General features: G+C 39.0%; 1 protein-coding gene across 5 annotated transcripts in view; it reads left to right on the forward strand.

Moving 5' to 3' along the window:
* The window catches only part of dlgap1b (discs, large (Drosophila) homolog-associated protein 1b), a 95,682-nt gene that overhangs the window by 29,023 nt on the left and 42,708 nt on the right, over positions 1–23,951 (forward strand). For 4 of the 5 annotated variants that reach the window (XM_063483518.1, XM_063483521.1, XM_063483520.1 and 1 more), the window contains exons 2-4: positions 3,067–3,152; positions 18,782–19,897; positions 23,090–23,304. In XM_063483518.1, the coding sequence (XP_063339588.1) occupies positions 18,839–19,897; positions 23,090–23,304 (1,274 nt within the window). In that variant the 5' untranslated portion in view covers positions 3,067–3,152; positions 18,782–18,838. The remainder of the gene's footprint in view (positions 1–3,066; positions 3,153–18,781; positions 19,898–23,089; positions 23,305–23,951) is intronic. The other variant, XM_063483519.1, reaches the window with a different exon arrangement.

Genomic DNA, 23,951 nt, shown 5'->3' on the forward strand with positions numbered 1-23,951 from the left:
TGAATACATATGTTGCTCCATTTTTAACAAGCCAACCCTCCCCCCATCTGTCTGTTTGTGTACCTGTGTTTTAGTGATGTGTGTGTTATGCACCCCAGCAGAGTGTGAAATTGAAATTCCCATCTTTTCTGACAGAGAAGAGAGGGCACAGAAGATGTGAAATCTCATCTTTGACTTAAGTTTTTGCTATAATGGTTTTTTAGTGGCACAGTATTCATACCAAAAAACATTATTGTGTGGTTGAGAAGGATAAGTTCCTTCATAAACATTTCATATTATAAATGTGTTACTATAAAAATTGTAGCGTATCTATGTCTGTTCCCTAACTCCTCGTAGATACGTTAATCAATCTGGAAGAAATTTATAGCGTAAACTACCAGGATACCAGGATTATCAATATGTATATAAGGTGCCACTTTAGCTCAGTAGGGTGAGCAGGGGGCCATTGCTGCATATCTTCTGCCTGTCTCTCTCCACACTATCCTGTCTCTCTTCACTGCTTCACTGTCTATCAACAGCAAAGAAATGCCAAAACAATAATCTTAAAATAGAATCTTTATAGAAACTAAGTATACATGTAGTAGCTCATCTCAAAATGAACAGTGACATTGTACGTGTCATTACGTCTACGTATACGTTGCTCTTGGTAAATAAATGTCGCTAAACCATTTTTAGCACAGTGGCTCTGGAATTTGTTGTTATGCATATCTGTAAATAAGTGTCCATTACGCACTGACACTAATACTAACAGTTTAAGACTTTGTCTCATATATGAATAAGTAGCTTACAAAAAAGAGCAAAAAAATTATACTTTAATTGTTAATTTGTTTGGTGTTTCTGAACAGCTGTTTTTGATGTCTCACTGTTTGCATTTATGTAATGAGGATAAAAGAATATTATGATAAATTAGTCTGCTTTTTCATATATGAACATGGTGAACAAGCAGACATTTAAATATAGTTTTTATGTCCTACATGGAAAAACATTTAATAAAATACTTCATGGTTTGAATTTGGTGTTCAAGATCATTTTACGTGTGGATAATTCCATCTAATTCTAAACACTCATTTAGCACCAGACCTCAGAATTAGTCTATGATTGGAGCTAAAATGTTTGACAAGCACAGCTTGTTCAGCTGGTTTTATAGGTCAGGTTCTTGATTAGCTTTTATCATACCTGAAGGGCAGAAGTTTTTTTTGTTTCCATTAGTAGTTTTAGATCTGCAGAAATAAAAATTAAATCAGGGGTTGATCAAGGGTTAGTTCTTGGTCTGTTATTCTTTAACCATTACATGCTCCTGGTTGGTACTATCATAAACAATCATGACATTAACTTGTGGATGTCTAGAAACCTTTTTGTAACTCAACAGAGACCAAATGGAAATATTTGTTATTTGTTCAAAAAAGTTACAGATTGACAGTTTGGTGATATTTATCATTCCTAATGTAGTAAACAAATCAGGAACCTTGGCATTGTTTTGGTTAATGGTTTCAGTTTTGATAGCCATTATAATAAGATTACCAGAACTGCTTTCTAACATTTAAACATATCAAAAGTTGGAGAATTATTATCTCCAACTTACTTTTGTTCAAAACAGAATTACCATTAAAACCCTTCTCTTATGTCATGAAGCTCCCAGTGGTTTGGCCCTCGCCAGTAGGTCTCTGAATTGCTCAGTGTACACCAACCAGACCTCTCAGGTCATCAAGTGCAGATCTTTTAGCTGTTCCTAGAATTAGATCTCAGTGTGCTGAGGATGCTTTCAGTTGTTTTGCTCCAGTTTGTTGGAGGAAGCTGCCCGCTGACCTGAGGTCAGTTAGAACTGTCTATTCAAAAACAAACTTAAAACCTTTTTTATTCTCACAGACTTGTATTTAATTACACTGTGTGTTTGTGTGTTGTGCTATGAAATGTGCTACATACATGCGATATCATATAGCTAAGTTATTTAATTTCCTTTTTTAACTTAGCTGTCTGGCATGGTAGAAATAATCTTTTCTGCATTCAGGCAAGTCAAAAATGACCTTCTATACACTTATTTAGCATTTGTTTAAGCTCGTGAATCCCTTGGTCATCTACCAACACAAAAAACCTCAATGAAGAGAATATGATTTATTCCACTTCTGCACCAAATTCTAATGAACTTTTCATTACCACCCTGTTTGGAGTATCCACACATCCTTGTCATGTAAAGCAGACCTAAAGCCCACTGGAGTGTTGGTGCCCTCGCCCTGACCTGTGTCTGTGCGAGTGGGTGTATGTCCAGCCTGTCCAAACCAAGTCCCACCTGGCGAGCGTCAGACAGACCACCATCTGTTCCATGCCCTCGCAATGAACTACCTGCCACATCCTCTTCATCACCTTCACGAATATCAGAAAAGAGATGCTTTCTAGAAACCTAATTTGCAAAAGCTTTGTTGATTCTCAAACGCATAGTGACTCTAGTTTGACAGGATATTACAAGCAAAAACACATCTCACAGTTGTTGTTGTTTTTTTTTCGTACATAAACCTTTCTTTAAAACTTTTCAGAAGCTGAAAAAGAGTGTAGGTGCTCTGCACACTATGCTTTTCAATATGTGAGAGTAGTTACCCTGAAACAAAGACTGTTTTCACCCTCCCTCAAAAGACCTCAAGGACTTAACACACTAGATTAAATAAGCACAAATAGGCTTAAAATGAATTCTGCATATCTCCTCCCTCTTTCCTGAAACACAGCTCCCCAAAAGACGAGTTCTAGGATGAAAACAAGCATGTTAGTGCAGCCAAACAACACGGGGCTTAGCTGATTATGCACACAGTCATTTAATGTCTTAAGCCAACCACTCTGTCCAAAGAAGACTAGAGTTTTCTTATTGGTTCTACAAAAAGGGGGAATGATTTGTGTATTAATTTAATTTTTTATTACATTATTTGTTGTATATCTGAAGTGAACCTAGAAAAAGAGCAGAAAGCAGCAGCACAGCATGAGCACATGGCACAGGGACCAGCATGTTAGCCAACAGAGCACCACAGGAGTGTTTTCATATGTTATAAATTCATTCTGACTCTCTTTATTCACTTCAAGGTGGAGAAATGTGCATACACAGACAACAAGGGGTGTGGAATTAAGCACAGGAGAGAAAAGATGCCGAAGATGAAGCAGTAAAGAAGGTGAGTTACATTCTAAATGTTTGTTCTCCACTGAATCATTATATTGAACAAAGTGCTGCTATAAGCAGCTTTGGATGCACCTTTATTATTGCACCATGGCCAGTGACCACTTAGAAAGTGGCTAAAGTAGTATAAAGAAACACCTTAACATATATAATATCAACTTTATTAAAGCTCCTTCTCAAAGCACCTGCACATTCATAATTCACGCTTGACCTTTTGCAATCACTCTTCTGCACAGCAGATATAACCTTTTAGTGCATCCTTAGTGGAAACACATCTGTCAAGATTGACAGCCTACCATCAGTGACAGCAAAAACAGAAAGAGACACAAACACAGCACAGAGTGGCTGTGGGGTGAGTGGCAGGAAAAAAGGGGGATGATAGAAAGATGCGTAGGTGAGATGAATGGGTAAAAAAGAAAAAAGGTTTCTCTCGGGCTGCGGGATGAAAGTGTTTTTTTCCCTCTTTGTGTGATGATAAGTTGTTACCGAGTGGATGGTGGTGGTGAGATAAACAGTTTTTTAAAAAGTGTGTGAAAATGCTTAATAGTGGGTAAAAGTGCTGAACATGTTTACTCTGCCAGCATAAGCACTCTAGCGATGTGGTGGAGACAACAAACAGACAGGAGGCCAAAGGATTTCCAAGGAGAAAAAATAAAAATGCTAATCCCAGCATTAAGATTAACAACCCCACCTGATCATTTTCTTTTACTTTATGTTGTGATCCATCCTGCTCATGAATTTGACATTTTTGTGCTTAAAAACACAACTATATAGCGTAAAATACAAACAAAGATCTAGCATAGTGCTCGGTGGTATGCCTCATGCATTATATCCAAGTCCCAGTTCTAAGGATTTTATGTCCTAAAAATAATACTAATAATAAATAATACCAAACAATCTGGCAAACCTGTAGCTGTGCCCAGAAAGTACTTCAGTTTGTGTTGCGCACACAAAATTTATTACTGATACATCAGCCAATATTCAGTAGAGTACTTGTTTTGTGATATAAAACTTCATATACCCCAGACTTGTTTTAGTAATTGTTTCAGTTAATTCTGTTATTAATATTAACATTGTGTAAGTGAACATGCAGTAGTTGAAGCTGTAAGATCACGAGTATAAAATTTTAGCTTTCTATATTCACCAGGCATCTTAAAAAGTCAGTCTCCATGCAGTCAGTCGACACATTTATCAAATGTGTCTGTAATTTGATTGGCATGACAAAGCCAATGGACTGGACAAACCTTAGAAACACACACCTGTTTATTCATATATGTTCTTACAGTCCACACTGCATGTCAGCAAAAAAACTTTGAGAAAAACTTTGGAACAAATAGGACTCTTATTCAAATAAACCCTTCATGAAGCTCATCCAATCAAACTCAGGGAGTGGGCATGCAGAGAATACGATTTTCTAGGCTGATGAGTCAAAGGCTGAGTTCTTTGGGCAGATCTCAAACCAACATATTCTGAAAACATGAATTAATGCTAGCTAATTGCTAGTGATGACTTAAGTGAAGCATGTTGGCGGTAGCATCATGCTATGGGGCTTGCTTCTAAGTAGCAGGGACATGGAGAGAAGTCAAAAGTGAAGAAAGGATAAGTGTAGCCAAATCCAAAAACCTGCTGCAGTGCCAAAACCTGACATTGGTGAAGTGGTATGACACTCAACCTGAAGGCAGGAGTGGCAGAGAAGTATGTGAGGCTGGTGCAGGACATCTATGAGATGTACGTATGATCCCTGCTGTGGAGGCCTCTAAAGGAAGCAGCCGGAAGAAGAAGAAGGAGGAATGAGTTCATGTATATGGCCAAGAAGAGCCTTGGCCATGTATATATACATTTACATGAACTCATTCCTCCTCCTTCCTTCTTTCAAAACAAGTCTCTGGTTGTTCTTGATGGGAGCCTAGACCTAAACTCCACAGAAACATCTTTAGAGAGACCTGATGATCACGACTCCTAATCCAATCTGACATGAGTTTGGGAAGATCAGAAAGAATGGGATAAAATCCACAAAGATGTGCAAAGTTTATGGAGACTTGCCAAAGAAACCTTGGGTGTGCACTTTCTGCCAAAGGAGCTTCTACAAATTACTAAAACAGGGTTCTGAATACAGAATCTGAAACCATAGTTTTTGATATTTTTTTTTTCACAAAATTTATAAAAAAAAAAACCATATTATCACTTTTTACTGAGGTTACTGAGTGTAGCTAGATGGGAAACAGTGCAATAATGTAATAAGAAGTGTTTTTCAGAAACTTGTGTTTTTTCATTTTTCCAGTATAAAAAGTGTGTTCTGCAGCTGAATTAGATAGGAACTAGTCCATCATCATTTAGTGGTTAATACAGAATCATGCATGGGATGACATTTTTGGCTCAGCTCTTTTACACAAGCCAACCATGAACCCTAAGGTCTGGGGATACTGCCAAAAAGCTGGATTTACAGCAAGCGCAGCTTACCATTTGAAAACATATCATTGTATTGGCATGGGTCAACATATGAATCTATTTGAAAAGAAGTAATGTTCTTTACCAACAGACTCTAAGCCAAAGTACTGTGAATCCCAGGGAAGCCTGAAAAGGAAGTGAAGGAAACTGTAGCCAGAGGCAGAAATGGGTCGGTGGCTGAGGCTATATCTAAGAATTCCTGCTGTGCAGCTACACTTTTCAATTCACAATTTTGAAAATGCTAAAATCTTGATGTTTTCCTGTGGAAATGACACATTTGGTATCGAGCATCGAGAGGCTTCTTTAGACTGTGTTTGTGGAGATTATGTAGCAAATGAGGACCTAATTAGATGAAGTCAATCTTGGCCAGTGGGAGGAGAGCCATGATGCTGATACTAGCAATCACAGCAGAACAGAATGAACACCTGGGGTTGGGAATATGGAGGAGGAAGAAGAAGAATTGGGAAAGGTTATAAGTAAGGCAATGAGTAGGGAGAGTGCTTGGAAGTAAATGACTGGACATCCAGATGGATATTTTATACACCACTGACAGTGTGTAAATGAGATCTTTTCTTCATGCCACATTCACTCAAATGTGCTTGTCAACGATACTCAGAGATTAACAGAAAACAGCAAGGATGAGATTATCTGCTCAAGTCTCATTAGAAGTAGCACATTTGTTCTGCTAGGAGGCTTCAGTCGTGATTCACTGCTTTTTTTCTTACATAAGTAGGCTGCAGTAGAGACTAGTTGTGAGATTAAGTGTAAGAAATCAGTAGTAAATGATTTAAATAGTAGCACTGTACACATAATAAATTAAGTATACAAGCCCATTGAGTAAAAACAGGGTGCAATTCATATAGACAACAATCTTAATTGAAAATAGTACAAAGAAAAAAAACTGAGAGATGTTACTGTATTTAATTGCATTATGTTTTTATCTACATTTTACACAGCATCACAACTTTTCTGGAAGCTTTCAGTAAATCAGCCTTAATCTACTGTCTGTCAGACAGAGAAGTAGAAACTGGCTTGAACATCTCACTTTTGTAGTTCACAATAAGACATATTTAAACTTTTTCCTGCAAAAATGATTCCTCCCATGATAACATCTGAAATGTAAGTGATTATTAATGTGCTTGTTTGTTACCTCAGTATACAGTACCGGTAAGTTGGAGGCTGTTATCTGTCGGTACCTAAGCAATTTATGAAATGGGAAGCTAATTTAACTTGCTCAATGAACTGCACATTTCACACTTCATTTAGCTGTTCATAAAAGACTCAACAGCAAAGCATTATCAACACTTAATGCTTTGTTTCTAATAAAAACCCTTGACAGTAAAGGACCAACTTAAGAAATACTTCTATAAATGTGTTCTTAGCTCATTGTAAAAATGGAAAAAAATAAAAATCAGTGACTAAGCATAATTAGGTGATATGATTTACATGATACCGTAGTCCTGATATCTGTGAAAATAGATAGTATTCAGCCTCACGCTTGAAACTAAATATTGTAGTTTGGCTCAAGAGCAGCAGTAGTAGATAACTTTTTAAAATTTGCAAGTCACTTACTTGTATTGAAACTTTCTTTAATGGAAAAGAACATTGTGAGCAGAGCAGAATATTCTGAACATTGCTTAATGCATCTCATTGAAGCAAGTAGAGAGGTGACCCTGAAAAATCCCTGAATCGTGCAAAGGGAGGTTTACGTATGCAGAAATACTGATTAAGATGGCCCTATGTGCACAAAAAACACGCAAATTATTAAACTGGGAGTTATTTTGCTTTTAGGATATTGGCTCAAGTAATTCTATCAAAGAGGATAAGATCATGCATCTGGAAAATGGTGCAGTTCTGTTCTGTTCTAATTGTTTGTTATTGATTATAGATGTCGTTGAACATCTGCACAGAGTGACATATGAAGGTGACCACTATCTTATGCAGCTGCCAGCTGCTGAGTCTCGACTAAGGTTGAGTTGGCAGGAGATGCTTTTTCGGTGACATGAGCCTTGTGGATGCTATTTAGTTGGGAATTTGCATGCCCTCTCCGTGCCGCCAGGTTTTGATGCGAGGTCACATGCTACCTGTCAGTGCACAGTACTCACCTGGTCTGACACCTGCTCTCTGTGCAGGCAGCATGTTTGGTTGAGGATCAATTCTCCACAGTGTGCAGGGAGAGCTGGAAGAATGCCTCCTAGCCTCTGTGTGAGTGTGTGTCCAGCATGTTTATTCACTGGCTAGTATCTGTTTTTACGATTGCTTGCCTTGTGCATGTATGTGACACATTGGATTTGCATCCACCAGCACTCATACGAATAGGCAGTGGGTTAGACCCCCCCATCCTCCCCTCTTGCTCAGTTGGATCACACTCCCAGATCTGTCAAGCATCTGTTGACGTGTCCTGGATGTGACATGCCACCCACTGCAAAGGAGAGACACAAATTGCCAAGATTTTTCTTAGAGGTGTTGCACAGGTAGGACTTAAAGATGAACTAAAAGATTCAGAGCAGCATTCTGACACCTTCAATTAATAAGTAATTAAATCTAATAGGCAGGTTAATGCATTTTAGTGTTGAATGAGTTAACTTTTCACGTGCGGCATCCTGGCCTTGCGTCCAGTGGCAGCAGGGAGACACTTGCTCAGTAATAAGAAAATAATGACATCCCAAGGCCCACTTACAGCCTCAACATCCCTTTTACTTTCAGTGTGATGCGTTGCATTGTGCAGATGTAAAGTTATAGTCACAGTACTTGTGCATCTACCTAGCTACAGAACAGGAGCTGACATTAAGTATTAATATTTTGAAGTGGCAAGAAATTTCAGAAGCAACAAAAAAAGCAAATGCACCAACTGTTTCTGTGTGTTGTCACAAAAAAAAATGTGTGAGGGAAATGTACAGCTGCTTTGTTTCCCAGTGGAATAAAAATCATCAGTGTGTAAGAAAGAGGGGAAAGGAGAGGAAGGGAAATTTTATAGGCTGGAAATTTAAAACTTACATATAATGTCCTAATTCATTTTTTAATTTTTAAATCAGACATTGTGGACATTGGATCTCTATTTGGTGTGTTGCTGAACTATATTTTCAACAAATTGAAGTTTACTAATTTTGTGTTATTTAAAGATTGCATGAAAATAATGGCCAGTTTCATCCAGGATAAACTGGCTCATTTGGCTCATTTGCAATATTGGGATAAATTCCTGTGTTTGATTGGTTACATCTTAGGCACTGTTACTAGGTCAAATCAAGGTTAGCAGTCATTAATTTATATTTAAGATGATAATGCTGAGTCAGTGAAGGAATCTAATACTAGCTTTATGGTGTTTAGGGGTTGGAAATCAGTCATAATAGCTCATGAAACATCTGCTTATTGTTGAATTCAGATGGCTAAATCCACAAAGAGCAGTGAATATTGGAGTAGTGACAAAGGCCAGCTGATAACAGCCTTTACACAAAGAAAAATCTACTGGAGCTTACAAAACAAGTTATTCTTTTCCCCATGTTGCACTGCTGCACTCCTGTGTACAGGTAATCTCGCAAAAGGCCTCAGTCAGCTGCCAGCCCTTAATGGAAAGTGTCTACCAAACAGAAACAGATGTTAAAATTAATGCTTTTGCAGGGGCTTTTTTCAGGATGTTTTAAGCTGTTCATGTTATTTCATTATAGAATTACAATATTTGCAAATCACATGTCATTGTTTGGCATTAGGCCTCATATGTTTTCTTTTTGTTTTTTGCAAACTTCAGAGTACTATATTAGCTAAAAGCATATATACACATAGCTATGTGCACTTTATGCCAGCTTTGTTTTCTGACATTTAATTAGCTGTAGAGTCAGTTGCTCGAAGTCACGTGACACTGTGCATGCCTCTGGCAATACTGTGATGCTAATCTTGCCTGACAGTAGCAAGTGACTATATTGTGCATACTGTACAAGCAAAGTGCATGCGCATAACCTGATTTTTACTGCAGTGAATGTGGGTCTATATGCCTTTTCACATCACAAATGCTTTTACAATATGAATGAAGTCACGCACCATGTGGCATCACAGTGTTGGATAACAAGAAGAAAAATCAGAAGGCAGTCTAATATACCCCCCATTTAATGCTTGTTTTAAATGCCCTTCTTCAGTTTATATGTGCTGCTCTGAAGCGTTTGCATCACTTAAATTAGCGGTAACAATGAAGCAGCGTTTGGCTACAAGTGTATTAACACAGCAAAAATGCCACAAGGAGGAAAGAGTTGCAAGCCGTACATTAACATCAGCAGCATTAGCAACTTTTTCACATGTGGGTCATACATGCGCTTGATGGATGAGGGTACAAAGAGTTATGTAGCACATGCACACAGATGCACATGCACATAGATCCTGACTCTCCACGTTTCGATTTAGCTTTCACCGTCATCACTACACCACTTCCACGTAGTCCCGAATTAGGCGCCCCAGATTTCATAGCTCTTAAGAGACAATAAAAGCACAAACATTACTATTGTGTGAGATTGTGTGACACAGGCTATACTTTTTACCTTCTGCTTTATGAGTTTGTGCGTTGGCAGGCTCGAAATAGCTTTTTGAATGTTACAGCGTCCCACTTAGAGGAATTGTTGCAAAATGCAAATTAAGGAGAATGATTGAAGCTCTTCATTTTTCATGCCATAGAAATATATAAATAAACGATGTGTTTTGGTCATTGTAGTGCAAAATCATAAACAAAAATGAAATAATTTGGGTTTTTATTCATTCATCATGTTAAATTAGACGTTTCTTCAGGAACAAAAATAAATAGGTCAGAACTGTTTTTGTCACCACTCAGAAATTCTTCCCTCTAAATGTAGATGATAAGTCTGAGGTTCACACATTTTTCACAGTTTCCCTGCATGCCCTGGGGACACATGAAGATATAAAGCACAAAAAATGGTGACTCCTGTTGCTGTCCGCATGTATGATCCCAAAGCGGTTGGTACATATGAGTTGTCATTAGCTGAGCTGAAAACACATTGTTTTCCACCAGAAAATCCATTTGTTTCCATGGCGATGCTGTCCTCCCTTGTCCAATTTCCTTGACTGCTTTTTATGGATAGCTTTATTGAACTTTATTAAAAAAAGGAATTGAGAGAGGGAGGAGAAAGAAAATAGTAATTTGTCACACTAATATAATATCAAGGTTTGTGAAGGTGGATTATTTGGAACAGGTCAAAGTGACCTTTTATTCTTATAGCCTTATTATCCTCTAAAATTGCTTTTGGGCAACACACATACCCCCCGTAATCAGTTCTTCTTGTTTGTGCACCTGTGTTGTTGCTTTGTATTAAGTTTAATGTTCTAGTCTACATTGAGGATTTTGGACCGAACCCTAATAGCCTATTCTATATTGTTTTACAAAACTAAACTAAAGTTTTAATTTATCAGGGAAATATTTCATCAGCAGTTTTGGCGTTACCGACAGCTTTGTTTAGGACAGCTGCACTGATATAATGTAGCCTGTAGAGTATTTCATAAATCACCATTGCTGGTGTATAAGTCTGTTGGTTTATTGTGCTTATATACTGCGTATATTCAAACAATCTGAGTTTTAATATTATTAGAAAAACTTGCCCTCGGGGCGGTTTTTGGCAGGCCCCCAGCACTTTTTCACTGTGCTCGTGTGTGGCGCAGAGTTGTATTGTTAATTTATCTTGTTCTTCTTTATGTCTTCATCAAACCACAAAAAACAGATGACAGAAGTTGTTTGTTTCTAAACACTTAACAAAAAATTCATATATGAATGAGAATACATATATATAAGAATAATATATATGTACTTTTTCTTAGCAAGCTACAAAGTCAAGCGACATATAAATCTTTTCAGTTTTAAAGGGAAGCAAAACCTTGGGTTTAATGTTTGCGTGGAATACAATAATGTTGGTATAGCCAGACATAATCACCAAATAAACTTACATTTTTTGCCTCTAATTGTAAAAGACCCATTTAAGAAACATAATACACAGTAATATTTAACCTTAAACTTCTGCTTTAATAGTAAATCATTTATATTTTAATTCATTTATATTATAAATCTATTTATAACACATTTAAATAGATTTTATAACACATGTTTTAGAAGATAAAGATGTTAATATCTGCTCTGTGTTTGTGCAAGTTTCATTCAGATTGGCCCTCCCTTAAGGAGGAGATGGGGTACATACAGAGATACATATATACACATTTGCTACAGTCATCATAGAAGATATTTTATAGTAGATATCTTTAAAAAAAAAAAAAAGAGAGAAAAAAAAAAAGGAAAAAGCTGTACCCAAAATAGATATGGGGTTGTTAAAGTTGTTAAAATTACAAATAGCAAGCTGAAGAAGTACCCTTACAGATCACATGACTGCCTTATAAAACTGATTTTATCATATCTGACTACAAACTTACCCTTTAAAAAGAAAGTGGCATCTAGAAGCTGCATCTTCGTCCTTTATTCTTACAGTATATCTATGATAGATTCAACCTGAAGCCATACAACTGCAATCTCAGCGGAGTCATGGCCTTTTGTTATGGAGGCAAAGCAGTGTCAGAGCTACTCGAGCCCCTTTTCTTTAAAGACCAAAAGCTTCCTGAATGAATACATTATTTAAAAGAAATGTCAAGAATCCTATTCAGCATGGGAGCTTTATAGTACTTTTCTATTTTTATATTATATCTTTTTTGTTGTTTCTGTTCATAATGTTTAACGGGTGAAATTCACTTAGAATAGGAGAGTAACAGTTGCAGGACAAAGGTGTTGAACAACACCCTGCTGCACAGTATAAGTGTAGTTTTTCCCACATATAACCCAAAGATAAATCGCAACTAATTCTCAACAAATTAAACATTTCTGTCAACTATTACGTTGTTCAGGCTTTAAAGTGTTAAAAATTCAAGGAGTAAACTTTGAAAAACAACTATTATTATATTTTTATAGCACCTTTTACAGAAGTCGACTTTAATGTTAACAGTAGTAAACTTTAATGTTCCTCCAAAATCTATTTTTTTAGGTTTGGTTGTACCTTAACTGAATTTTACAGAAGGTTTTTGGAAAAAACAAACACGTAAAAACACCAGTTGAACATTTTAATTTATACCTGACACAGAAACAAAAATAGAAGAAAGGTTGAATTAAATATAAATGAGCAAATCAAAAAGTTACACAGAAATGCACTCGCACAATCTACAGTCACTGACATAACATTAAAATGACCTCTGAATCGCTTGCGTAGTTGCCTCCGTTGGGGCATTGTGTACATTAGCTTGTGTTATTGAATTTCTTTGAACATCCTGCAATGACAGCTCTGCCTGACACCAACAACACCAGGCTTTTTCTAAAGTTAATGCATGCGTTAATTTGTTTACCTTCATCAAATAGACCTCATCACCAGAGGAATTTGTCTCTGATGGGTCCTGAGCTATAACTCAACACAGTCACTCCATTTGTCAGAGGGAGCCCTGACAGTCAGCCTAATTAGTTTGGTTGTGACAAAGGAGCTGTCTTGTGGAAACCAGGAACATCAATCCATCCATGACGGCATGCAGGTTTATAATGCAGCCAATACAGGGAAACGCGCTTATTAGACGTCAGGTGAAACTACCTCAATCAGAAGGTAAAAGAATCTGTTAAGCAAAAGAAAAAAAATGCTTTAAAGCTGTGCCTTAAATATGTGTTTATTTGTCAAGTTTTTTAACATGTTTTGATAAGATGCCAGCAGCATATTTCATTCCTAAGTGTTTTGAATAAAGCCCACTAACAAACACAAATTACGGTGGAAACACGTTGCGTAAGCTGTCATTTATTTATATGGTAAAGATATACTGCTTCCTTATCTTCTTGGTGTAACGTCAAGCGTTCTGGGTTGGAAATGAGATGGCATGCTGAAAGCGTGCTATTTCTGTCAATTTACCTTTTTGTGTGACTCCTATCATGTCTGATATTGCTTGTGCAGACATATGTTTAATGAAGAATATCTCATAAACCAGAAGCAATCATGTGCAGCTTTTGTTCAGAGTGTTGTCTTGGTGCAGTCAGTGAGGACAGTCATTCAAGACAGTCATCTATCATTTAAGAGCCATTTTAACAGCAAGACATTAAAGTTAGTGGTACCCAGCCTCTCCTGGCATTCCTAAAAGCCACTTTTACATAATCACAGAAAAAAAAATACCATTTTCCTCAATTTTTTTTTCTTTTTTGGCCCCTGGCTGTCTTAAAAATGTTCTACAACATCGTTCTCTGTGGGATTTTGTTTTTTTCTAAGACACTGTTCACACATTCAGGATGAGAATATCCTCTCTGTCACTGTTGTTTCACTGGCAGCTGCAGCTCTCTCATGGGTGTCTTTCAAGTACATTTAAAAATGTGGGTGAGTTTTGTTGAAGTTGTTAGTGTGTGGCTAAAGTGGCTCCACAGAATTTCTCAATAAACCTTGTATGTATTTGTGTCTGAGGCAAGGTAGAGAATTTAGTACTTTTTAAAATACTCGATATTTTGCAGGCAGCATTTTACTTTCCGTTTCATTGTTGATCTGTTCACTCAGAAAAGCATGACTGTAATTATATTGTTCATCTATGATCCTCAGTAGTCTTTTTATGCTATTTAATGGCTTACTTCACAAAAACAAACTATACTGGATACTTAGTTAGTTACTCATAGTTATTGGATATCAGCTACTCTCAGGATTTTATTGTTGAGGTGTTAAAGGCAATTTATTAGGTTCAAACCTGCAGGTTTTGTTGACTTCTACATTGACTGCTGATTCTAATTGGCCTTAGGTGTGAACGTGACTGACCCGCACCACCTTCTCGAGTAAGAAAAGCCATAAGAAAATGTATGTTATGTTTCGGTTTAAAAACTCCAGCAAGATCTATGGATCGTTCAAATTAACCAGAGCTTTATTTACAGAGAGACACTTTATTTTAAATTGCTTGACATTAAAGTTAAGCTTTTCAAATGTCATCTCTAGAGGCACCACAGCCTTTTGCCTGCTGGTGAAGTGCAGTGGCAGCACAAGTCTCAGAGCTCAGAAACAGATGTTAAAACCAGAGAAAATGAAACCAAAGCTATTACCATGGCTTCATATGTGGGCACACCAGGTCATGCGTGCACGAATACTGACCTGAAAAAAGAGCAGAGCAGGATAGCCCATTAAACCAAAACAAATATGTATTTTGCATTCAAATTTTTATGAAAATGCAGAGCACAGTGTACAGTATCGCCTTACCTTTGCAACATGTAAGTATGCATGCAGGTAATCAAAGTATTGGGAGACAAATATGTCATATTTGAAATGTCAAGAAAATCTTATTTGCCTATTTTGTCATAAACATATTGAATTCTGAATCATTTGGCATGTAGGAGTAAATATTTGTCTTTTTGAGAAGCATGTACACTGCAGTAATTGGGATCAACTGACACATCTAGGGTCAGCGTTACACTTTTTCACACGTTGTCTCATGTAATGAGTCACATAATCAATAGTGGGTCAACCATCGTCTTAAGGGACAACTCCTACTAGGGCTTACATACCTGGGTCTCTCCACCATTTGGTCTTAGAACTGATAAAGCTTCTTGGATGAGAGTGAAGCGTCTTCAAAAAACTTAAAGAAGTCCCATTGCTCTTCTTTCCAAGCTCCTTAGATTACCTTGACCTGGATGACTGAGAACCTACACAGACATACATTGCGGTAGAAAATCACATGGGTAAAGACTTATTGCCCTTTTATGTCTTACACATGGAAAGCAATAAAAAAATATATTTTCTGTGTCTATAGCATCTTCACCTTTACATCCTCTCTGGTCAGTAATATTATGCAGTATGCCTAACTGCAAACATTTGCACGATCAAAGGACAACTTTACTGGACCTGAAAACTGGAGGTAAAGCGCTGAACTCTTTCTTTTGATTAGAAACAAGCACAGACACATACACGCACACACACACAAACACACACGTTTGAGCCAGATTTGCTGTGGTGATTTGATCTCCTGTGGAGAGGAGATTGGTAATGTTCTTTTTTTCTTTGGAGACAGCATTACCCAGGCTCAAGAGGGAAGTGAAGACTGTCTGTAGCCTTGCAGCCTCTAAAGGCTTCATGGAGGCTCTCTAAGCCCCGAGCTCCATCCAGCAACTAGTTTTCAGTGTTGATTGAGGAAGATAGACTGTCTGCTGTCTGTACAGCGGCTTTGTATTTTTTCACCAGCAGAAGCTGCAGTAGTCTTCTCACTCTAATGCTTATTGATTCCAACACTTCCTAAGATGGTGTGCTGTAAGTCAGTGCTGCTTTGCATTTCCATGCCACTTTTTTTTAATTTGTTTAAGTGTGACTCACTAATGGTGAGGTAGAAGAAAATTAAGAGTAGATTTTGCCACTGTGACGCTGCGTCCTTGCCTGCTTACGCTGTTAGATGATGAGGAAAAATCTATTTTACATTCATCTCATCTAACCCCAAAGAAAGCTGGCATCCAAATAGATTTTTTTTCCACTGTGCTGATGCAGCACAGGTGTTAATGAACATTAACATTCATAGCCTGGCTTGTTTTATCTACTCCTGCATTTTGTTTGCACACCTTGCTGTTCAGCAATCACTTTAAATGTAATGAACTCTCTGTGGTTTTTAGAGGCTGTTTACACAAAGTAGAAGGAACAAGTTCTCTCAAATTTCTTGATGTTCTTTTGTTTGCTTGTTGCTTTTTGTGCTGTGGAAGCCATGATTTTAAGCACCCCTTCTCACTGGAAGACCCAAAGCAGCAACTCTACACTCATAGCTAAGCCTTCATCAAGCTTTACATTTCTTTACATATTGATGATTACTGGTCCTGTAATTAGAACAACAGAACATCTGCTATGTAATATTTGCACACTGTGAGGAGTGATGAAGGAGCTTGCACTTTGGTGACTCCCGTCTTTTAGTGTGTGCAAAAATAAAAGAGAAGCTACATGTGCTATGAAACCGTGTGGCCATAAAGACCCCTACTCCACGGTTCAGTTGACACTACAATTAACTCCTGAAGTTGATTCACTCAATTTGCTCAATTAGCTAGTTAACTGTATTTAATAAAATCAAATATTATGAGTTAAATCTGCTACAAAAATCATTACTTCAGTATTTAACTGAAAATTTTTATTACTTTCTTGTTTTGGGGGGGGTTGGCACACAAAATTGTGGTTGGTTACCCAGACAGGTAGACATAACTGGGTCAGTCACCTCCAGTGGACATACAGCATAATACATAACCACAGGTGTCTTTGAGCGCTTATAACTGAAGGCCATACCTGACAAACCCGTTACAACCACGTCCTTTGTGTTGTTGATAAACTGCTCTTTACGAGCGAGCAGCATCAAACTTCTGCATGTATATGCAGTCTGTCAGGTTAACGTGTGTGTGTGTGTGTGTGTGTGTGTGTGTGTGTGTGTGTGTGTGTGCGCGCATGTGTGTGTGTGCATGGGTATTTGTTGCTAGCAGGCAGATAGCCAACATGACCCAACTTCAGCTTTTCAGCTTTAGCGCAGCTCTGTAGACAGCTGTGCCACAAACACGCTGCTGTGGATCACCGCGAGGGCCTTTTATTTAGGTCACATTCTGTGCTTCAGTGGCCAACAGAAGAGATCTCTGTCAGCTGCAATGAATACCTTTAGTTGGACACAGCCCACTTTTTAAGTGCTCTGCAAGAAGCGGACACTGTGCATGTCTTTGTTGTACGCGGTGGGTGCCGCATGTGAATTCACTCTTGTGAGTGCGTTGCGGATGGTGGGTGGGGGTGGGGACTGACCACTGTGGATTTTCCATTTTCACTCATACAATAAGAGAAATCTATTTGCTTAATTCTCTCCCTGAATGATTTAATCCTCTGGTTTAGCGGAGACAAGGAAATTGCATGAATTATTCCCCTAGTTTTTCAATTAATGTAGCACCTAGTTTACAGTCAAAGAAAATAATAAATCTCTCAACAGTACAGCCATTCACTTAACTGCACCTCACATGCACCCAACACCATGTCCTCAAGTGAAGTAAACGCTTGGCATGATATTTAATTCTGCTGCTCGGCCTCCATCATTTTGTTTGTCCTATGTTCATTTCTCCCACCCTAACTCCCAGCCCTTTTTTTCCCTTTTTTTTTTAAATAAAATATACCTTAGTGGCCTTTGGTACTGCATTGTAAATCAGTGTAATGAATTGCCTGCTGAGGCTAAGCCTCACTGCTGTCGCTGTGCTACCCTGAGGTGCGTGGGCTCCGATTATTGTCTTGTTAGCTATACCTCCAGTCCACTGGAAACAGTGTGGGTTCACCGACCAGCCAGCCACAGCCCCACATGGGTAAGGAAGGCAGTTTAAGGGTGCTGATGTATGCCGCTCTTTTCTACTCACCCTGTAAGGGCAAAGCCGTTTATTGCAGTCGCCTCAACCAGCCCAGAAGCTGTCAGCTGGGTTTTACTGGCCAATTGGTTTCCCCCTAGAAGACCTAGAGGTATAGAGGGGATATGTGATCACTGATTGTATTTGTGGGTGTGGGGATGTGCATATTTATTCAGCGAGCAGGTAAGCTGTAAAGCAAAAATAGATGTTTTCTTTTTTGTTTTAGTGCTACCCAAACATGAAAGCACTGGATTAAATTTGTGAGACAGGGGACAGTTGTGGTATTGTCGCTGCATTCCCATCCCTAATTTCTTGTATCTTTGACTTCCATTGAAGTTTCATTTTACAGTAGCCTTGAACAAATTTAGCACACACTTGAAATAGATTTGATCTCTTCTTGCTACCTTTTCTTGCTTTAGTTCTCTCTGTTTCCTTGATTCACTGTCATTTTTTTTTGTTCACTGAAATGTAGTAGACTAAACAGAGAAATGGAGGAAGAGGCTTGAGGACAGATCTGGGTGTCTGGGACAACATGCCAAACGGCTGCTATATTTAGAAATCCTCCTTTTGAAGTTTTGAAGGGCAAAAATCAAAGACTTTGAGGCAAGAATAGGTCCAAGGCCTGTCAACATCAGATTTTCTCAACTGTGAAGGACTGCCAAAAATCATCTTCCTCAAATAAAATCAGATGAAAACATTAAATTGTGCTTTTAAGTGTGTGCAAATAGAAGATATTTATAATTCTGTTTTCTGTCTCTCTCTGTTCTTGTTTGTTTGTCTGTTCTTCCCCATGGCTGTGTATTTCTTTGCAGAGCTAGTTTCTGGGCCTTTGCAGACTTCCTGCGGCAGCAGTTGAAGACCTGGCCACGATGACAATGAAAGGTCTGTCCAGCAGTCGCAGTCACCATCACACAGTGACCTGCGACCCTTCTTACGACTCGATGACCCTGGGACACTCAGATCGTCGGTCCTACTTCCTAAACTCTGGGGAATCTCATCCTGCTGACCACCCTTGCTATACCCAAAGGAACTCCTTCCAGTCTGAGTGCAGTACCTATCCTGATCTGGCCAGCTGCACTTTCCCTCGCAGACATTACAGCTCTCACCATGAGCTAAAGGAGGAGTGTGGTGCTTTGGTGCCTTACACCGGGCCGAGCAGTAAGGGAGGTGCAGGAGGAAACAACAATCGCATCCCCTCTAACCTGCTAGAGCAGTTTGAGAGCCAGGCACCATTGCGGCGTGAAGGCTACCACACACTGCAGTATAAGCGCACTGCTGTGGAGCACCAACGCAGCGACAGCCCCGGTCGAATCCGCCACCTCGTTCACTCTGTCCAGAAGCTTTTCACCAAGTCACACTCCCTGGAGGGGCCCTCAGGGTCTGGTGGGGGAGGAAGTGGGAGGATGAATGGCAGCAAATCCAGTCCTGATGATCCACCATCATCCTCTGGCACCTTAAAGCACAGCAAGCGCAGTAAGAGCAAAGACCGCTCCAAGTCGGAGCCTAAGATGCGCTCTGCCATCTCAGGCTACTGGAGCTCAGATGACACGCTTGACCGGGAGGTGTGCCTCTACCATCATCAACATGGGGGCAGCAGTGGAGGCCTGCCCTCTGGGGTCATGACTATGGGGCGTCATCCAGAAAAATCCCAGTCGCAGTACTTCATGGAGTCCTATAACACTATCAGCGCCCAGTCTCTCAAGACGTCACGTAGCAACAACGATGTGAAGTGCTCAACGTGTTCGGGGGGCAGCGGTGGAGGGCTGCCGCTGATGAGTGCGCTCGATGGCCAAGTTCAGCTGAAGAAGAGCTCATGGTCTTCTACTCTGACGGTGAGCAGAGCAAGAGAAGTCTACCAGAAGGCCTCAGTCAACTTAGATAAAGCTCTGGTGAAAGCCGAGCAGGGACGCACTTGCCACTTCCTTCAGGTAGGACTGTTAACAACAGCCCCACCTCTAATGTGTCAAGCTTCATGCATCATCTGGTGTGATCCGCTCCTCCATGTTTCTGTTTTTATGCACAAAATCTGCATTTGTTTGCTTGCATGCGTCATTGTGATTTAGAGAGAGAGAGATGGAGAGGGACTAATCAGGGTCGCAGCGACCCAGACTCGTTCATCTCATTCCCCTGAGCTTTGATCTCTTGTTGAATTTATTCTTGATATAATCATAAACATTTTTCAGACTCATCACATGCCATCTAATCCTCTGTGGTTGTGGCTGAATGCACTGAAATATTTACAATATTTATAATTATATGGCTGAGGTTTAAGGGCTTAATTCCCCTGTAATTCAAATTACGATGTAATTATATTGAAATACAAATTCTTAAAGGCAGGTAATTTATAATAAAGCTGTAACAAGTTAGATTTTTACAGGAAGCAAAATTTAAGTATGTAAGTAAATTTAAGTAAATTGAAGTACTTAAAATTACTTATGCAGTTACAATTACTTAAGAATTGCATAATTTCCTGGTAATTTCGCAGAAAATTTCCCCATCGTAAATACGCTGTACTTTTCAGGGCACGGGCCTTATTATTAAGTGGATTAATTTAGCCTTTTTACAGCTTTATTTTGTTACATCGTTAATTAATCTTCATTATGTTGATGAATTTTTTATTATTTAATCATCCTTTTTAACTTATACTGTAAGTAATCTTAAGTACAACATAATATGTGTCTCCTTTCCAGTAAAACACTCCATAATACAGCCCTCACCCCAGAAAGTACAGTGTACTTACATTGTAAGCTCAGAAAATATTATTTGTTTTTCCACTAAATTACCAGAAATTGTGAAGTAATTAAAATTACTTATGCACAACTTACATTTACTTTCCATATAATTATTTCTTTGTTCAGTGTAAAAACCTGACTGGTTACCCCCTTATTTTAGTGCAACTACCTTAAAGTAATTGCATGTAAATCTAATTACATTGGAAATGAAAAAAGAATACACTGAAATTAATGTAAATACATTTTACAGTATAAAACTGCTGGTAAAAGAAGACATGAAACACAAATCTAGTCTGTTTGTGGAGCATTAATGACACCTTGCAGCATGGAACTACATTAGTACAGCTGTCAACATTATAATTGCATTGGTCATAGCAGGATTGGCGGGTATATGGTTGTAAATGTCTGAATATATCCTATTTACAAAGAAAAAGTGTGGTGCTACTATGAGATCAGAGGTTAGCAGACAAAGAATGAAGAGAAAACCACTCTACTTCCTAAGCATGGTGGTTACACACGCTCAAAAATACACAGGGACACATGCACACAGGGACCCGATCATGCTTCAGTTTCCTGGGAAAAGATAAGTGTTTCAGATTTCATGCATTTTCATGCATTGAGCTGAGCTGCAAATTTAGGCCCAAGGAAAGAAATGGAGAGACAAGCCAGAGAGAATAGACGAAAGCATGTGTATGTGTGTGCACTATGTGTGTGTGGGGTGTTTTTTTTTGGGGGGGGGGGGATAAGGGCAACAGAAGAGTGCATGAATGGAGAATAGGGAAACATAAAAGATAAAGTTCTGTATGGCCATGCATTTTAACATCCTGAAAAACGGAGTGAGCAGATCAAGGAAGGATGTTGTCACTGCAGTGTGGCAACAATTCTTCTAGCCTAAAAGAGCCATTGCTTTTTCTCCAGAGAGCGAGACGGAAGGGAAAAGTGGCTTTCAAGGAGAGCAGCCTGACAAGTTAGTCTCCAGACACTTTTTGAATGCTTAAAACAAAAAGACATGCTATTTGCATCACCTAGTGGGATGGGATTTTGTAATCTGGTGTTTGATGTTCACACACTCATTTAATTGACCCTTTTCATGAAACATTCAGAGGTTACATCCACATATTAAAATGGGGATGATGTCATCAACTGGTTTCTGAAGTTTTGGCTGACAGGGTAGTAAGTTAACGTCTAACACTAGCACACCTGGTTATCAAGCAGGAGTCATGAATTGCAGTCTGCTAATTAGTTAATAGTAGTAAAAGAATTTGAGTAATCAAAACAGAAGCACAAACTTCTGGGATGGGCCCTACCTCATAGCATGCAATAAATCTTCCAGTAACTGCATTAAAAATGCTCAGAAGACCAAATCCAAAAGGGTGAGTTATAAAAAGTCATCCTTACCTCATCAGTTGTTAAGAGTAACATTGACTACAGAGACCATAAATAGTTTTTTGAGTATGCTGTTCGTTTAAGAGCTGAAGATGACTCGCTTTTGGAGCCAAGCCTCAAGTGGCCGTTAGAAGAACTGCAGTTTTGCCACTTCAGAGTTGGTGTCCTTTTTCCAACCCAGAGGGAGCTGCCTACACCATCCTCCATACTCTTATGCTCCATCAAAAAGCTGATTAAAGCAAAATTAATACCCTTTTTAAAAAAAAAAAAAAATCATTTCGTCTTTTTCACTCTGTGTTAGAATAATTCACTTTTGATGTCCCCATCCACCCCACTGTTGCTGAGATGTTAACACAGTCTGTAGTTACCCCTGACATCAAGGTCAGCTTGGTTTCCTAGCTACACACGAGTCTATTGAATGATCCTTGTGAACTTTTTTCTCGCTCTGTATCTCATTTCTTTCACTTCAGAGCTGGTGCCCTAACAGCCACTCACGTTAGGACTGCAGTGGTTCTGTTGAACAAAACCCCCTTTGTTTCCCCCCACCCTCTCTCTCTCCATGTCTGCTGTCTTTGACTCCCTCTCTTTTAGATTAGGGCTAGAAGATAGCTTTACCTCCTTTTATTTTTTACCTTCATTAGTGTCTGTGAAAAGGCAGGAGTGCACACAGAAGCCGAGGTACTGCAACATTTTGTCAAAACAATTAATTCCCTGAATTTGATATGCAGCATGCATCACAGGACAGACAAAAGAAGGCAACTGGCACTGGCAGGCTTATGGTATGATCAAGGCAGACTTTGCATTGATGCTGTTACTACTGAATCTTTTCAGGTATAAAGTTCAGTGCAGACAACTGAGAAAATATTGGGTTTGGGTTTTTTTTTTTTTTGTTTTTTTGAGTCTGCTCGCGATTCATGTGTAAGTATGTCTGCAGGGGCTCTGAAGTGCAGAGGGTGACATGTATACAATACCTCTTTTCCTAATCTCACCTCATCTCTACAGGTGCCTCAGGATGAGTGGAGCAATTTCTCTCCGCTGGGGAAAGATGACGAGATTCCATGCCGGCGGATGCGCAGTGGCAGCTATATCAAGGCCATGGCTGAGGAGGACAGCGGCGACTCGGACTGCAGCCCCAAACCCTCGCCCAAGGTCCAGGCACGACGAGCCAGCTACCTGAAGGCCACGCAGCCGTCTCTCACAGAGATGACTACGCTCAAGTGAGTGTGTATCAGGGCGCAAATTATTACTTGAAATTACTCGTTGTAAAGATTTGGATTTTTCTTAATTAAATAAATCTGAAAGGTAAGAAAAATGCCAGGCATAAATTAAAGCTGTTTACACAAGAACACAGAGTTGCCCTTTCTTTAATGTAGCATGCAAAAGATTTTAAAAAATCAAATTGGCTCATCTGAAGCAGCAGCTGTGAGTGGTTTTGTGTTTTGACTGTTTGTTGTTAATCTGTGGGAAAAAATCTTGATTACATTTCTGTCCTGGGTTTGAGCCCTAATACACTAATCATTTTTCCCCTGTTTGTGCATAGTATAACTTTAGACCTACCTCTGTATTATAAATGAGCATATGCTACTGAATGAAATGTGTTAAGTGTGCCGAAAGCCTGGAGTCACTCTGCACAGTGTCAGTGAAGCAGACTGGAGAGATGAAGGGAATGAGAGTGAAAGAGAAAAGTCAACAAACAACTGAGATGGAGGCAGTCAGTGTTAGTCAGCGTACTCCCAGCAGCAGTTTGGCTTATGTGTAAGTTCCTGGCTCTTGGTGATCACAGATTAATTACCTTTTCTGTGTTTACAACAATAAAGACATGCCTCTATTTTCATAGCTGGCATACAAATACACAAACACACTG

This window comes from Pelmatolapia mariae, linkage group LG9 (assembly GCF_036321145.2).
Source record: "Pelmatolapia mariae isolate MD_Pm_ZW linkage group LG9, Pm_UMD_F_2, whole genome shotgun sequence".
In the NCBI taxonomy this organism is placed as follows: Eukaryota; Metazoa; Chordata; class Actinopteri; order Cichliformes; family Cichlidae; genus Pelmatolapia; species Pelmatolapia mariae.